This window comes from Poecile atricapillus, chromosome 4 (assembly GCF_030490865.1).
Source record: "Poecile atricapillus isolate bPoeAtr1 chromosome 4, bPoeAtr1.hap1, whole genome shotgun sequence".
NCBI classification, from domain to species: Eukaryota; Metazoa; Chordata; class Aves; order Passeriformes; family Paridae; genus Poecile; species Poecile atricapillus.
Window position 1 is genome coordinate 10,969,869 of NC_081252.1, and position 17,822 is coordinate 10,987,690.

The 17,822-nt window shown below is 46.3% G+C and overlaps 1 protein-coding gene across 10 annotated transcripts in view; it reads left to right on the plus strand.

Moving 5' to 3' along the window:
* The first annotated feature begins 714 nt into the window (after positions 1-714).
* The window catches only part of JADE1 (jade family PHD finger 1), a 43,152-nt gene continuing 26,044 nt past the window's right edge, over positions 715-17,822 (plus strand). The window contains exons 1-2 of one of the 10 annotated variants that reach the window (XM_058838606.1): positions 715-924; positions 10,467-10,544. In XM_058838606.1, the coding sequence (XP_058694589.1) occupies positions 10,493-10,544 (52 nt within the window). In that variant the 5' untranslated portion in view covers positions 715-924; positions 10,467-10,492. Of the gene's footprint in view, positions 925-956; positions 1,095-1,977; positions 2,395-3,025; positions 3,516-8,094; positions 8,191-10,466; positions 10,545-17,822 lie in introns of those variants that run through there. The other 9 variants (XM_058838603.1, XM_058838600.1, XM_058838605.1 and 6 more) reach the window with 9 other exon arrangements.

Here is a 17,822-nt window from a genome sequence, read left to right on the forward strand (position 1 = left end):
CTCCTGCTAGAGAGATGTGAACTGAACCGCAGATCGTGTTGGCTCTTTCTAGTTTTTGAGAAGTATCAAAGTTAACGAGCCAGAGGGATAACGCTGGGGGCTGAGAATAGGGAGCGTGCAGTTTTATTCTTGCCCCGGCAATTATGCGCTACGCATGTGGCCACAGCGTTTAACTCTTGGTACCCTCAGTTTCTCTGCTTGACAAATAGTGACTCATGCGTTCTGCACGGGGAGCCAGTGCAGCGCTAGAATTCCTGCTTGCGAAATCGCCTTAAATCTTTTGGAGAGAAGCGTTAATGGTTGCAGGGTAAGGCCAGCAGTGCCGCGGGCGGGATGCGGGTGCAGACACGTATCATTTCCCAGCTGCCAGCCGCACGGCGTTGCCTCCCATCTGCATTTTCCAGCCCGCTGGAAGACGAGCGGGAGGCGGCGGGAGCCGGGCGGCCGCGCTCCCCCGGGGGCTCCGGCGGCGAGGGGCGGCGGGAGCCCCGCGCGGTGCGGCCGGGCCCGCCAAGAGTTAACGGCGGCACCCCGGGGGCCGCGCCGCCGCCTCCCCACCCCGCCGCTGCATTATTATTATTATTATTTCTCCCCCCTTCCCTCGCCTTCCAGTTTTGGCAGGGGATTAAAGCAGCTCCCCCCTGTGGCAGCAGTGACCCAGAAACGAGTTTGATTCACGGAGTCCTTCCTCCATAACAAGTACAAACGTCAGTCAGAGGGAATCTGTGTGTGTGTGTGTGTGTGAGAGAGAGAGTGAGTGCGTGTGTGTGTGTGTGTGTGTGTGTGTGTGTGTGGCGCAGCGAGCCTCTCTCCGTGCCCGCTGCCCGGCGCCGCGCCGAACTCATGCGGCGGCCCCGAGCCCTCCGCGCAGGGGGAGCCCGGCCGCGCCGCCCGCCCTCGCCGCCGCCGCGCCGCCGCCAGCAGGTAACCGTGCCCGCCGCAGCGCCAGCCGCGGAGCCGCCAGCACAGCCATATTTGATGGGGTTTTTTTGTCGCTCCGGAGGCGGCGGGAGAGCAGTTTCGTGCCGAAGGTCGCTGCCTAGTGGAAATAAGATAGTACGTCATTAACATGGCGCCAAGAGCCGCGCCGCTCGGTACGGGGCGAGGGGAGGCGGCCGAGTTGCGGCTCCGCTATCCCACAAGCAACTTGTGCGGGGCTGTGGCGGGCGGAGGCGGGAGGGGAGGCAGCGCTGCCGCCCGGCCACACCGGCCGGTGCCGGCTCCCTTTTTTGTTCCGCTGCGGGCAAGCGGGGACCGCGCAGCTCCCCAGGTGCAGCGGCCAAGTGAGCCGCCGGTGTCGGTGCCGTTCCGTTCTGCACCGTTCTGCACCGTTCTGCACCGTGCCGTGCCTTGCCGTGCCGCCGGCCCTGCGCCCCAGGCGGAGCTGCAGGCTGCGCCGCGGGGGCAGCGCCGGGTATCGCCCGCCGCGGAAAGTAGGAAGCGTTGGAGCAACTTGGTAGCCAGATGGCAATGGCAGAGCGCAAGTCCTGCTCGGATACTGATGTGTAGGAAGGGGGTGGGGGAGAGTCATGGCCACTGTGTGTCACCGTGTTACCCAGATGCCCACGAGACCCGTCGCCTCTCGCCGCGGGCGAGAAGCGGTGTGCGTGGGAGAGGAGGTTCGGTGTGCAGGAGCAGCTTTGTTCCCCCCCACCTTTAACTCCCAACCCCCCCCAGTCGCACTTGGATTTGGCTTGGGGGGGGGGGGGAAAAATTGCTCGGAAAGCATACAAGCTGCTCATCGGTGAAATGAAACAGAAGTTGCCTTTCGGAGCGGGAGAGCCGCAGCCGGTCCGCCGCCCGCTTGATGGGCGCCGGTGGGTGCTCCGCTGGAGGCGCCGAGCGCCGGGCTGTCAGAGCTGGCCCTGTCCCCCCAGGCGGGCGCGCGGTGTCTCCTGCCGGAGAACAACTTGCCCGAGCCCCGAAGTGCACGTGTTTGAGAGTGGGAAAAGGCGGGGAAATGTGTGCGGCGCTGCCCGGCCCCTCCGGGGCGCGGGGCGGCCTCGGGGCAGCGGCCGGCAGGTGCACGGCGACCCCGCCGCGCCCGGCCCCCGCCCCGGCTGCGGGAGGTGAAGCGGGAGCGGAGCGGGGGGCGCGCAGCGAACTTGGGCAGGACGCGGCGGGGGCCGGGCCCCCTCCCGCCGCCCGTGCCCGGCGCAGGCCGAGGGGCGAATCCGCGTGGCCGGGCCGGAGTTTGCGGGCGAGGGAGCGGAAAGGCGGCCGGCGGTGTTGGGGCGCGAACGGAACATCACAGGGGGAGCGGCGGCGGACGCCCCAACTTGCTCGGGCGGCGGTCGGGGCAGCTCCGCGATTTGGCTCTTGCCCCGGCGCCTGGCGAGCGGGACGGAGCGGGGCTGCGGCATTTCTGTGTAACGGGCCGCTCTCCCTGGGGAGGTGAGTGCGGCTCCAGCCATCATTCCACTTGTTCCTGCTAGACAAAGCCACCCTGCCCGGCCCTGGGCTCGCGTAGTCGCCTGCTCCCAGGAGAATTTTGGTGGTTGTTTGGGTGTTGTGGGTTTTTTTTTTTTGTTTTTTTTTTTTTTTAATTTTTTTTTTGGGGGGGGGTAATGTTTTGTTGTTTTGGTTTTATTTGTGGATTTTTTTTTTTTTTATTTATTTGCTTTTCCTTTCCCGTTCGCGCCCGCCCGTTCGTTCCCGATAGGATGATTTTGGGAAGGGTGGAGGCAAAGGGTGTTTGTTTGTTTGCACCGCCTGCTGGTTGGTTTCCTGTGACAAGAGGTGATAACACAGTTTCCAGAACTGTCTGGGAGTGGGAGGAGAGACGGACACAGAAAATGAGCTCGTCTCCGAGCTGCCGCTCGATCCGCCGTCCCGTCCACCCCCTCCGTGGCAGCGTGGCCGCGGGGGCGGGCAGGGAAGGTGCCGTGGCCGTTTTCGGCAGTGACAGGGCTTGGAGGGAGAGGCGGCGGAGCCGGGGGCACCAAGTTTGATTTGCAGCCGTGGCCGAGCGGATTGGTGCGGCCGGCGGCGGGGAGGAGCGGGAGCCGGGAGGGAGGGGAAGGAGGGGGCGAGCCGGGCTGCTTCTCGTGGAAGCCGGCGGCCGTGCTGCTGGCCGGGAAGGTGCCACCCCCGCGGGGGCGGTGTAGCCCGGCGGCGCCCGGGCCGGGAGGCTGCTCCGTGACCTCAGCTGGCCGTGCCCTGGCGGCTCCGGGGTCGGCGCCGCTGCCGCGAACCCTGGGCGGGCGCGGTGCGGGACCGGAGCCGAGATGGGATCGCTGCGGGAGGAGGAGGAGGGGGAGAGGTTCCCTGAGCGGCACCCGGCCGGGCTGGAGCCGGCGGTCGGCGGGAGTGCCGCTCTGGAAGCGACACCCGCAGCCTCGGCTCTCGCCCTGCGGGGAGGTGGCTCCGATCCCGCAGCCGTGGGCGCGGCGGGGCGGCCGAGGCTCAGCGCACCTGCGAGCAGCGCCCGCCGCCGGCCAACTTCTCCTCCCGGCTCTCTCCAGCTCCTCAGCTGATCGCCTTGTTCTGAGGAAGTTGATTAGGCTCACCCGCAGGTGAGAGACGGGGCATCCTGAGATCTGTCAGCCCCCCCACCCCAAGTAAAACAGGCCGTGGGTGACATGGTCTGAGTGGGCGCACGTAGCTGTGAGGGAGTATTACAAATTCCAGTAGGATTTAGCAACGTATTTTAGTTGACGTTTTAATGTCAAAGGCTGAAGATGCTTTTATGCCAGCCCCATTTTTTTAGAGAAAGATTTAGCTGTTATTTGGAATAATTTCCTTTTTAAACAGGTGCTGTCTTTGAACTAAGTCATGAGCTGCCCACACTTGCAAACCTAAAGCCTTCATAAAAGTTATGCCAAAATATGCTTGTTATGCTTCTATTTCTAGAGGTTTCTCACACTCAGTGGGATATTGTTGAAACAGCAAGGATTGTATGTTTTAGTGGCAGGATTTTCCCTCTGGCTTCAGATACCACTTGCTCCCTGCTTTTGAGCTATGTTTAATACATATGTTTAAAATAAAATAATAATAATAAACTCCTCTTTCCTCTCACAGCTGCAGATTTCCCTTCCAGCTTCTCTGGTTTCATTCCCAATTCACAGAACCTAGTAAAAAAAGAAACTTCCAGTGTTTCACCAAATGTTTTCTCCATGTGGTTAGTACTGCTGCTTCATGCTCCTGTTTTCAACTGGAGATGACCAGGCTGGTACCATTTCCTAGGTAGAAGAGATGAACTGCAGTGGGTGCAGCTTGGGTTGCATTAATTCATGGAGCCCATTGTTCCAAGGTTTTGGATGGTCAGTTCCATTTACTCCCACAGTTTGGGAGTCATTTGCTGCCACTGCTCAGGTAGTAAGTTAACATTATGAGCTGGCTTTCACAAGTGCATAAATGAGCACGTGGATACCTTGGAAGTGCTGGGTTGATACAGCCAAATTGTGCTTCTCTCTTGTCTAGTGAAATTTTGAATAGGTGTGCTGAATTTGATAGAAATATCAAATTGTTTGGCCAAGTACTTATTTGTTTTGTGAGACTTGGAGGATTTTTTTTTTCCTCCATATTTAAGGTCTGTGACTCTTTGCACTGTGGACAATGCTACATAATACTGTAATCACAGAATGACTAGGTTGGAAGAGACCTCCAACATCATCGAGTCCAACCCAGCCCTAACACCTGAACTAAACCATGGCACCGAGTGCCACATCCAGTCTTTTTTGAAACACATCCAGGGATGGTGACTCCACCACCTCCCTGGACAGACCATTCCAATACTTTATCGCCCTTTCTGTAAAAAACTTCTTCCCAATACCCAACCTGTATTTCCCTTTGTGAATATTTCATTTCAGAACTCTCCTTGTATCCTTGTGACTATAAAATGTTGCTGTGAAAGCTTTTATGGAATTTTAAAGTTTTAGGTGGATTTTAGTAATACAGCTTATTTCTGATGTGGTTTTTTTTTTTTTGTTTTTCTTTTTTTGTTTAGGGCTACAGTAGTAGCAAAAAAGCTTCTTGAGATGTCAGGTGTCAGTGAAGGAGGGGTGGTGTTATAAATAAGCTATTTAAAAAGAGCCAAGTAGTAGAAGCCAAATGTCTCCATCTTCTATCCATTTTATTAAGCTGTGTCACACTTCACTTCCATTTGTACAATAGGTGTTCTGAAGCAATTTCTTGTGTACTAGAGATAATTAGGTCTTCGTTTCATCGCAGTTAGTGGGTTACTTTCAGGAAAAGCCAGTTTTTCAGTTTGTCTTCAGGGTGTACATCTGTCATAACTCTGCTTTCTTCCCATTCTGTCTCTGCAGCTGTTCAGTGCAGTTTGTTATAGTGACACCCGTTAACATGGTTACAGTTAATTGTCTGTCAGAGTTTGAATTATACACTCTTTTACCCAGGGGTTTATGCAGCCCTTGAAAATACTTCAGTAAGAATTGTGCTGTGGAAAACCTTTGACCCGAGGATGTAAATTTTTCCATGTATAATTTTTTTTTTTTACAATCTGGTTCTGTTTAGCTATTTGCATAACAAGGACTGACACACTTTACATCTTTCTCTTTGATTGCCTCTCTACTTGAGGTCAAACTGCATGAAGAACTATGTGGGGTCCTTAACTCTGCACGTGGTGTGTGGCACATGGATGTATGTGTGTGCATGCTGTTGTCCCAGTTTCACGGGGTACTGTCTAGATTTCTGCTCTTTGCATTTTTTATGCTCATACCAGTGCAACTTCTGGGACTCCAGTGTGGGAGAAAAAAGGGTCTTGACATCACTGTCCTGTGGGGTCTTTGGATTTTTTTGGTAATTTATTTCTTGGAGAGGTAAGGATGGAGTAGCATGGTAATGCATGCTGCTAAAAATAGTGAATTTGCTGTACTGTGTCAGGTTGCTGAGTGTAACCCATTGCACTGCATCTGTCATCAAATACTGGGATGTGGACAGTGCCTACCTGTATCTAGTTATTTGTATAGATTTAGGTGTTTGTTGCTCAGCTCCACAAGGATATGTAAATTCAAATGCGATTGTGTGGCCTGACATTGATTATATTGGATTCTTGTCTAGTCATTTCATTTGCACAGCATTTGCAAGGATTTTGAAAAAGACTTCCCACGCTCTCTAAAATACAGAAGCCAGTTTCAGGTGGTGTAATTTTGCCTTCAAAAACAATTTCATCAAATCCACCATTGAAGTTCAGAGTTGCATTCTTATGTTTAAAGTTTGTATCTAACCAGTGAGTAAAACCCAGACCTTAACTTTCAGAGCAAGCACAATTAAAAAGGATGGAAAAATGACTTGGTGACGTGTTGCTGTAAAACAGAACAGCACCTTCAGCCTCTGGAGCAGCACAGTGGCACGTGTTGCAAGGTGTGCCTGGCCTCACTAGTGCTGCCCTGGTGTGGCTAGCTCATCTGAGGGTGATTGGGGACTAAAAAGGCATGGTCTCTGTCCCATTTGTGCCATTTATCATGGTGATGTGAATGCATGAAGTGCTCTTGGATGCTTTGCTGCCCGTGAAATTGGAGTAACATTGCCAGCGGAGTTGTGGCTGTTTCTCGAAAGCTGTGCTTGGCTGAAGGCTGGCATTATTCTCAGCCCAGTTTGGTTCCTTCCCAATAAATGGCTAAATGTTATATTGGCATGCTCAGGAGAAAACAGGATCAGCATGCTGTGTGTTGGTCTGACTGATTTCTGAAAGGATGGTTTTAACACAAAAAAAACAATGGTCTTTCCTCTTTGGAGGAAAAGAAATGAAAGTCTGTGTACAAAGGTTGCTGAGTTATTAAGAATTCACACGACTCAGTGAAAACTGATAGAGAGTGTGGCTTGGTGATGCAGCCTTTGTCAGCTTAGGGTTGTTGGACTCTGCAGCAGCTTTTGAAGCGCTGGCCTTTCTCTTCAGGTGAACAAACAGGGTGTTGGGCAAACACCATTTTGGGGCTGGTGTAAGAATTTGGGAAAAACAGTTGTAGAAATGTTTGATGGGAGATCCAGGGTTCACTCAGGAGCACTGCTTGGCTGCCTGTGTCCTTGCTTCAGAGCACCGCTGGTTCTGCGAAGGGGTTTGGGAGGTCATTCTGTGGCGTGTGTGGGTGCAGTGGATGTTTTGTGGAAACTTTGGGGCTGGGCAGCAATTACGTGTTTGCACGCACTTGGGAATTGAGCTCAGTCATCTGGGTGTCTCTTCCTGCCCTGCAAGTGTTGCAGGCTGGGGTGCATAGCTTTTACTCCTGGTATTAAAGCTGTCCTCAAATGTTTTACCATTTTTATGCTTACATGTGAAGTCTCTTTGCTTACAGCGATCACAGTGTACGCCTGCTGGAACGGGGAAAAACGTGCAGTATCAGTCTGCATAAAACTATCACTATCCATAACCCAAGTTTATTTTTAATGTGCACTTCTTAACGTGTTTCTTGTGTGACTTTGAGTCACCCACCACCTGACAGAAACCAGTAGCCTTTGAGGCAGAGGCACTGTGAAACCCTTAAACCAAAAACATTTCAATGTGTGTGGTTGTAAGTCTTATTAGCTGTTCCAATGTTATCTCTAGAACATGTGTTCTGGGCTGTGGATATGAACATCTGTTGGGAGCAGTTTAAAATTATTTCAGAGGTTGAAAAAAGCTGTTCTTCTAATGACAAAAGTTCCAGGGGGTTAATCTTAAGGGGTTTGAGTCTTGCTCTAAGAAGCCAAATGCTGTTTTTTCATCTGGTATTTAGCTCCCTGTAAACTCAGATTATGTTCAAAGATGGGAAAATGAGATCTCTGAGTTTTAACTCTTTCATTTTTTTTTTCTGCATGGATCTATCAAACAATCTCACAGGAGCTTCATCAAATGGGATATTTCTTTTAATGTTACTATTGAGAACACGGGTTTTTCAGAGTGGCCAATTTCAGATGCCTGACTAGAGTGGACAAGGAAATTAGGTGCCTTATCTATACCCTGTACTCAGGAAAGTGGCTTCTGCTCTGGCTTATTTCCTGAAAAACCTCTGGAGAGTGCTTAAACTGGGACATGTGATTACCACTCTTTCCTTTGAACAGCAACCAAAAAGGAGATGTTCAGTTTGTGTTTTTAAAGACATGTGGTGGGAGGAAGAAGGTTCCATCTCTTTCCTTATTTTTTTGAATTTGCAGAAAGTATGTTAGAAGAAAGTCAGCTCAAAATATGCTTTTCCGGAAAGATGTGAAGGAGCAGAATTCCAAATTCTCTTGTTTGTTACAAGTTCACAGGTGTGTCTTAGTGTACTTACATTCTGTTATTTTGCTTAACAGTGTATTATGCTTTTCAGACCATGTAGGAAATAAACCAGGAAGTGAGAATTTTGACCAGGAATATACAAATTACACTTCTGAGATAGGGCAATTTTCCTGTATTTCCTTCCAAATTTTGTTTACTTTGTTTATGGGAGATTTTTGCTAAATTGGTATCTTCTTTTACGTTGCTATTATTAATATGTGAACTAATAGAGGAAGTCTCTTACAGATATATACTCATCCCCCTAGTTTGGCCTTGTAAGAACAAATTGATTTTTCAGTTTTGTCTTAGCTTGTTTTGAATCTGAATGTTTGCTTTCTGTCTTTCTAAGTGACTGTATAGGAACTTGGCTCTGGATCTCCTGCATTTCTACCAGATCTGTATTCAGTGGGTTTTGATGGTCCTGGCTGGTCTGTGTATTTATCCACTGGCAGCATTTCTGTCTCCCGTACACACAAAGTTCTGGCCTGCTTCAAAGCAATTTTTGGAGAGAATTCTTCTGGCTCTGTGAGAGGCTGCCATTGATGATTCTTTATTCTCTGGTATCAGACACTGTATATGAACTCTCACTCTATGGAATGGTGACAAAAGGTCTTGGTGAGGTGAACCATTCAGCTTCTCTTTAGTGAGCAAAATTTGCAGTTCAAAACTGTTACATGTTTCAGTGACGGGTGTATTAAATCCTGCTCTGAAAAGCCAGTCTGTGTGGGAGGGAGGCTTCCCCCCAACTCTGTTTGCACATATAATATGGAAAAGGAGGCAAGACTGCAATGCTCATGCTCTTAGAACTGCATTAAGTTCTCTGGAAGTGTAAAATAGATCACAGGTTCAGTTGCTTATAACTTGCTAGCGGTGACAAAATGAATTCTCTCAAAAATGCTAATTTCTTTTTGTGATATGAATCACTTCTGGAAGAGCAGATATTTTTGTGCTCTATTGTAAATAATGCCAGGCTTTGTTAGTTTTTTTGGGTTTTCTTATTTTGGGAATCAGTCTTATAAAAGTTGAAGGCTTTACTGAATTTCTTACAATGAGCCCTGTTCTCAGTGAACAAAGTTGAAGCAGTTAATTCTGACACAAAGGAGCAATGGAAAGAGTTTTGTTGAGAGGTTTTGAGGAAGTCCGAACTCACACGGAAATAAGGTTAGATTTTCTGCACTTAGCTAGAAGCAAAAGAATATTTTGGCATCTGATCTCCAAATCTGTGTGCAGAAGGTAGGTGTGAGGGATTTGGTGCCAGCAGAGTGCCCAGACTTTGTTGATATCACAATTGATATGTGGTAAGCGAAGACTCGGGGGTTTTGATGTGCATCTAGAGTCCTTGTCAGTTTATCTTATGGTGGAAATGCCTTTCTGGACTTGTCATGTTTTTTTCTGCTCTTCAACTTGCACTTTTTAATAGCTTTTTACATGTAAGTACTGACTAGCTATTTACAGTTTCTTTTTTTTTTTTTTTTTCTGAATTTTGTTTCATTCCACAGGGAATACACATGAAAATGTCAGTACCCTGAGAATAGCAGTTAAAAGCACTTGGAATTTTTGGCCTTTTTATCACAGGCCCATGTGTCCATGAATTTGGTATTGGTAGAAATCTGGCAATTTGGAGGAACCTCTGAATAATCATCTGAATAATCTTACTCCCAAAGAACAGTTAGTGTTGTAGGCATGGCGCTAGAAATGTGCCTTCAGGAGGAAGTAACTCTCATCTTAGAGGGTGGTGCTTTCCAGGGCATAGATGATGCATGTTTAGTTAATCTGGGAAAACTGGGCTTGCTACTGCTGATGTTTCATTTTTTATGTGTAAGTGGATGACTTTAATCTCCGATTTCGTAAATCTGGCACTTTAAACAGGAATAAAATTGCTCCAAAAATATATTAGCCAAAGTAAATATTTACACAAGCAGTAAAAACGTTATTGTATTGCAAATCTAGTGTCAGAATAGGCAGGGGAAGTTAAGCACATTGGCTGTGGATATTTAGTGATTTTTACACCTCTCAGGACAAAACACGGTGGTTTTGGTGTGGGGAGAGCATTGGTGGGATTGTCATTGCCACTCTCCAGTGTTGTTCACCTGCTCATATGATAACAGCCTAATTAAGCATCCTTGAGAGGTTCACTGTTCATATTTCAGCTGCAGCTGGAGTTGTTTGTTTTCCTTTGTGTGCTGTAAATGCTTGCATGCCATCAGAAGCACAAGTTGATGACTGTGTGTTATTACCTGGGGTTAAGTGCTGTCTCATTGCTTCCCAGGCTGCCTGCTGTTTCCCGGGGAGATCATGAAACGACATCGGCTTCCTAGCAGCAGTGAGGACTCTGACGACAATGGCAGTAAGTGCTCCTTTGTTGTAGAGTGCAGGAGGTTATGAGTTGGAAAACGTGTTCTAATGCAGTGTTTCATGTGCCACAGGCATCTTGCATATTGGTTGAACTGGTAATGAATGAAATGTGTGTTGAAAGGATCTAGTTTTGAACTCAGTCATTCTGAGCACAGGTGGAGAGTAGATCCAGGATCCCCCCACCCTTAAACTGACATGTAGTTTTAGTGAATAAGATAAAACAGGAGCAAAAAGTCAGTGGTCATCTTTGAAATCTTGGCTAGCAGCATAATTTATCATTATAATGACAGAGTGAGCATGGAAACATCTGCTGACATTGCCCATAGAAGTTTGCATAAGGATTTTAAATTTGCTTCAGTCTTCTCATACCCTCTTAAAGTGGGGAAGTATAGTGCTTCAAGCTTAAGCAGAAAAGATTAACAGAGCATAAAAGTTGTTCCTCACTGCATTTGAAGATTTTCTTTGAGGAACTGCTTATAAGAATTTGAATTCAGCAAATCACTAATTTGGGTACAGAAGCTATTTATGGCTTTTAACTGTTTCTGTAGTGATGTAACTAGCATACACTGTGGTTGGTATCTCTCTATGTCTTGTGTTTGGATTCTAGTGACTGGTAATCTTTCATTTAAGCAGAAATAAGAGGGGATTGGGGGGAGAGATAAAATACCACTTTGGGGAATGTGCCAAGGTGTCCTCTTTGCCCAAAAGAGCAAGTAGATTGCATTTGACAATACTGCAGCTTAGCCAGTTTTCAGAGAGGTTTTTGTGGTTTTGATTTGATCTATCTGGATGCACATCTTCAAATCTGAGGTCTTTCTGTAAAATTTCAGTCTGAAAATGGTTGGGGTGGTTTCCTAGGTGCTTTTGAGAGCTTCACTCTGAGAACTTATCTCTGTGGTACACTCTGGCTCCACGTAGGTGACTGCTTCACCTGCATGCATTTCTTAGGTGTGTCTGTGCTGCCTGGGAATCTGCTCAGGTATGGCCAAAGCTGCCTCTTTAAACAACCCTAGGCAAACTGTTGCTGAAATGAAGTAGTAAAGGTGAAAGGATTAGAGAAGGTAAGAACTAGCAGGCTGATTAGAAGTTAATCCAAATAAGAATTGAGCAAAATCTGTTAGAGGTGAGGAATTTGGCTTGGCTTTGGAGAGCTATCTGCAGCTGGGGGGTTTTGGAAGAAAAAGCCCCAAACAAATCGGACATGTTTTTATTGGTTGGAAGTTAAGTTGAGGTTATTAAAATTGAAGTCAGTGTATTTCCTTAAAGGTGAGATGTACTTCCCAGAAACAAAGGTGTGCTTTTATTTGTAAGATAAACAAGTAGTAGCAAACATGTCTTCCATTAGAATTTAGCTTCACCCTTTTTTCATTTCCTAGCAACTTTATAAAATAGTGTTTCATATTAATAATAGTCTCTATTTTCACTCTCTTAGCTGTTTTTTTTAAGCCTTTGATCTCTTCATGTGCCTTCTGTAACAGCTTTTACCAAATAAAATATGAAGCAGTTAATCTTGGAATTGAAGTTCTGAAATAGATACAATTGCCTGACCTGTTGCTGATTACAGCGCTTGTTTGTAATGCTATTTGATGTATGACTATTTGGAACAGAGTTATCAACTTAGTAAATTATATTTTCCACAAAATCTGTTCCATAGATCATGATATAAGAAAATGAGTTTGGAAAAGAAAAGGAAACCTCTTGCCCTTTTATGATCTGTCTGTTTTAAAGCCTGGTTATTGCAAATAACTTTTCTGAATAAATTGCACGGCAAAGATAGTGAAATTTAAAAAGTGTTTTCAAGTATTATTTCAAATATATATGACTTTCTTTGCATTACACTTGTTTTTTTCTTGATTATGGTTTGTGTTTTGTTTTTTTTTTTTTTGGTTTTTTTTTTGCCTCTTGTTACTGGGTGAATTAATGTACAGGTTCCTGCATATTCATTCTGTAACTATATGCATGTTCAGAAGGATCAAGGGTTATTAATCAGAAGCCCAGGTAACACTGATTGTGGGATCAGCACTTCCAAGGCTTTTTGTCATTCAGACTTCCCTGAAAAGAATGACTGACTTAGCTTAGGTTCTTTCCACTTTTCCTGTTACAGGAGATACCAGTGGTTTCTTGCAACTATGTTTGAATGTCAAGGGTGTCCCCTTACAGGTTTCACCTTCACAGGACCTCTCTTGCCTTTAGTAGAATTGCTGATTACTCTTCACTATATTTGTTCCTCTATTCTTATTTTGCCAGTAGCATCTCTGATCCACTGTACTGAAGTAGTCTTAGAAGGGTAAGCAAGTTTCCCCCCAAAACATATAAAAATTTCTATGAAGTTTTTGTGGTATGTATTGAAGGCTTCAAGTTTTTCACTAGCTGTTTTTCCTTCTCAGAGTTTCCAGAGGCTGACAACAATTACATTTGACTATTCTGGGCGTTTCAAACTGACATCTTCTAATTGAAAAGTTAAAATTTTAATCAACGCCTAGTTGGAATCCTGTTGCAAACACCTCCTTCCCTTTCAGCCTCTTGGTCCTCCAGTGGACTTCTTGCACCATTATGAGCTCTATGGTCTTTGAGCTTAGGGCTCAGCCTTCTTCTCTCTCACCCTACAAATGAGGATTGTGCCTCGAGCTGCTGCTGAGTTTGCACACTGTGCTTTACTAGACTGTGACCAGGCATCTCAGGTTCACCATGAGGGTCACTGAGTAAATGTCTTTGGGGTAACCTGAATGATGCTGTTATTTTGGGGTAAGCTCCAGCATGTAGGCTTTTGCAACCTGGGAAATATTTTGGCATGAAAAAACCCCTACACTGTATTCTCTTGAGCTCAGGAACCTGAATATTTGGGATGTAGTAGCAACGATGCCACTAATAATGGAATTTATTAAAAAAAAAAAAAAAAAAGTTGTTTTCCATTGGATCACTGAACTGAATCAGTTTCCTTGGTAGTCACAAGGAAACAAAGCTTATGCCAAAGTGCTAAAAATACATTATTCTGGAGATACAGTAGTTCTTCAGAGGGAGAAAAAGGTGCTCTCATTTTGTGAGATGCAAGAAGGGAGAATGGCTTTCATTTAAGGGTGAAATACAGCGGAAAAGAAAGCTTAACAACATAGCTGCAGTCCTAGAGTATATACATGTATTTACTGACTCATGTAAGATATTTTAGTGTGGGTGGTTATGTGTTTATTGCAGCATTTTAAAGCCTTGCAGCTTAAAGTCAGCACCCTTGCTTTCTTCATCACTTCTTCTTTGCCCTGAGACTTGATTCTTTTCCTAAAGCTGAGCTCCTAGAAGTATTTATTTCATGTACTTCAACCTAAGTACTGGAAATTGTTAAGCTATGTCCCCTTAGAATCAAAATTCTAAATCCTCATTTCAACACAAAGCTAAAATAGCATATTTGAAGCACTGGGCAAGAGGTGTTAGTGCCAGTTTTGTCTGGCAGTTCTGCAATTAGTCCCTGGATATCCAAACATGTTCTGAGGGATTTCATTTTCTGAAATTAGAGGTCACTTTTGAACATCTTATCTGTGAAATATAATTGAATGAAAAATGACTGCAGGCATTGCTCTGGATTCTGAACTTTTGTCTAAATACAGAGGAATGGTATTGAGAGAGGCTTGGAGAAGTGCTTGTGAGTGTTTTCTCCTGAAAGCTTTTCTTCTTTGGTCACTTGGCAGAGCTTGTTTGTTTCTGTGGCCTTCAAGATAGTGTAGTACAGCAACTATAATGGGCATTCATATTAGCTAGGCCCATCATAAAAGCCTTGTGATGTACATGCTGCATTCTTCAAAGCCTGTAGAGAGGAAATCAGTAATGTTTACCTCACATCCATTACTCTCCTGTTTTCTGGTGGCTGACTAGGGTTTTGATAGTTTTTAAGCCAATTTTGTTACACTGCATTTCAGCTTGCTCCTGTGTTGCTAAACCTTCTCTTTATGGTTCGGGGTCTCACTCTAATTAAATGTGAGATACTGAAGCTGTTTTAGTTTTCCTGCTCAGTGTTTAACACCTGGCTTTTTAGCCTCATTGGTTGGTAAATCTGCAAAGGTGGTTTGTGCTGACTATTCCATGTGCTATTTCCTGGCGAGATCAAGTTGTACAATGGAGTAGTTCCTATTTAGACCTTCAAGGCGTTCCTTTTAGCATAAATTGGTGGACAGCTTGTTTTTGAGAAAGGTCTGAAACTCGTGGACATTTATTTAAGGAAGTAGTGTGAAATCCAGGCACTCCTTGGTGTCAAAGAGAGTTTGTGCGCTGTTTTCCATGAGCAAGGAATTCAAGGCATGGTTTTATTCTGACTTTGCTTGCTGCCACAATGCTTTTTCATTTATTCTTGGTTATCAGTTTATCATACTCCTACATGCATAGCATCCAAGAGAAGAACCAAAGACACATGCAGATGAAAAATACTTCCAAGATTTACAGAGTTTCACGTGAGTTCTGAGAAATGAAAGATTTAATACCTATGGATTATGGAACAGAGTTCTGTAATTTAGGCAGACCCTTATTCTATCATTGCTAAACAAATGTTATTTTAAAGTTAAACGAATTTTGCCAATATCCATTGCACTGACTGAATGATGGGGATCTTAGATTTAGAAAGGGCTTTGAATCCCAGTGGATTCCTGTAGTGTTTGAGATGGATCCCAGGGTGCCTTCACAAAGGTTACCAAGTACATAACCTTGGGGGTGTGTGTCATTTACTGTAGAATTGCAGCCGCTGCTGGCCTGAAATGCGGTGATTGCGTGTGCAGAGCTTTGTGAAAAGGAAGTGAGGAACGTTTTTTTTTGTCTTTTCAGTTGAACTGGCTGGGAGGTAAGGAATGGTGACTAAACAACAAATGTAACGTAGTTACAGTGCTCAGAATTTGGGCAAAGCAGCAAGTGTAGTGGTCACAGTGTGCCTTGGAAAAAGGGTTGTTGAGTGATGACAGATGGTAAGAATGAGCATCTTACCTGAAGGTTAATCCCAAGTGGGGCAGAGTGGCTTGTGGTGAAGTTGCTGGAGCAATCTGGAAGAGTGATTTGAAAGGCTGATGGGCTATTGCATCTGAGGAAGGGACTTCCTATAATGATCACTGTCATTTGACAGGAAAAAGGATTTGGCAGGAGGAAAAGTGCCAGGAAAACTGCAGCTCTGGACATGAGGAGAGCAGACCACAAAGCTGCTCAGGGAAGTCCCCTGGGAGAATGTTTTTGCAGGTGCTGAGGTTCATCAATGCTTGTCAGTTTTTAAACACCACCTCCTAAAGGCACAGGAGCAGGCAATTCCTGAATGTTGCAAGTCAAGCAGGTGAGGCAGAAGGCTGGCTGGGTTGAACAGGGGTGTCCTCTTGGATGTTAGGCAAAAAAGGAAGGTGCATGCCTAGTACACGCAAAGTCAGGTGATATGGGAAGAGCACAGAGATGCTGCTTGCCACTGTAGGGAGATATTCATGTGGCCAATGCTCACTTGGGAGTTTGAAGGTGGCTAGAAATGTGAGGGATGATAAAAAGACTTTCATTAAAGTATTGAATGGCAAAAGGCAGTATTGAAATAGCATCAGCCTGTTACAGGATGAGGATGGTCACCTCGCAAGCAGGGACAGGGACAAGGCAGAGGTGTTTAATGTGTCCTTTGCCCTGTCTTCAACACTGATGGTAGACCAAGGGGGTCTCAATGCCCTGAGCTTAGAGGATCATGATGGTGAGAATCATCAACTCCCAGCTGACCCTGAACTTGTGCAGGATCTGTTGCTGCAGCTGGATCCCTACAAGTCTATAGGGATTCGTCACAGAATCCTCAAGGAACTAGCTGATATTGCAAAACGTCTCTTGATGATTTTTTAACAGTTTCAGGAATCCTGAGACATCCCAGCTGACTGGAAGCTGGCAAATGTTCTCACGATTTTCAAGAAGTGCGAGAAGGAGGACGCCAGAAACTACAGGTCTGTCAATGTCACTTTAGTGCCTGGTAAAATCATGGAAAAGATTATTTGGGGAGGTATTGAAAAAAAGCTGTGGGATAATGCAACCGGTGTTGGTCACAGCCAGCAGAGCCTTGTGAGGGGGAAGTCCTGCTTGTTGAATCCTTCTACAACAGGATGACCTACCTAGTGGATCTAGGAAAGCCAGTAGATGCAATCTTTTTGGACTTGAGCAAAGCTTTGGATACTGTCTCTCGTAAGATCCTTCTGGACAAGGTGTCAGCACACAGCTGGACAGTTGTGTTACATGATGGGTCAGCAACTGGCTCATGGGTTGGGCACAAAGGATTTTAGGGAATGGTGTAATATCAACTGGTGCCCAGGTTCTGCAGGGCTCCATCCTTGCCCCGTGCTCTTCAATGTCTTCCTAAATGACCTGGACACAGAACTAGAAGGAATACTCAGTAAACTTGCTGAGGACAGTTAATTGGGAAGTGCTGTCAACTCCTCAGGGCAAAGAGGCCCAGAAAATAAGAGAGATGGGCAATCACCAACCATATGAAGATCAAAAAGGACTAGTGCAAGATTTTGCAGCTGGGTCAGGGCAGCCCTGGCTGTGCATACAGACTGGGGAGTGAGTGGCTGGAGAGCAACGCTGTGCAAAGTGCCCTGGGGTCCTGGTTGAGGGAACGTTGAATGTGAGTCAGCAGTGCCCTGGAGCCAGGAGAGCCAAGCATGTCCTGGGGAGCATCAGGGACAGCATTGCCAGGTGGGCAAGGGAGGGGATTGTCCCGCTCTGCTCTGCACTGGAGCAGCCTCACCTCAAGTGCTGGGGCAGTTTGGGGTGCCACAACGTAAAAAAGACATGAAACCATTAGAAGCCATGCAAAGGAGGGCCACAAGAATGGCGAAGGGCCTTGAGGGGAAGCCATATCAGGAGTGGCTGAGGGCACTTGGTCTGTTCAGCCGGGAGAAGAGGAGACTGAGGGAGGAGACATTGTGGTCTTCAGCATGCTTTTGAGGAGAAGGAGAGGGGCAGGCACTGATCCCTTCACCCTCATGACCAGGGACAGGACTCAAGGAAATGGCGTGACATAAACAGTTTAGGTTGGATATCAGGAAAGGGTTCTTCACCCAGAGGGTGGCTGGGCACTGGAACAGGCTCCGCAGGGTCACGGCACCTACCTGACAGTTCAGGAAGCATTTGAACAATGCTTTCAGGCACATGGTGTGACTTCTGGGGCTAGTCCTGTGCAGGGCCAGGAGTTGGACTCCATGATCCTGATGGGTCTCTTCCAACTCAGTACATTCTGTGATACCCTGATTAATTTTTGGAGAGGCATATTAATTTTTCTTTACAA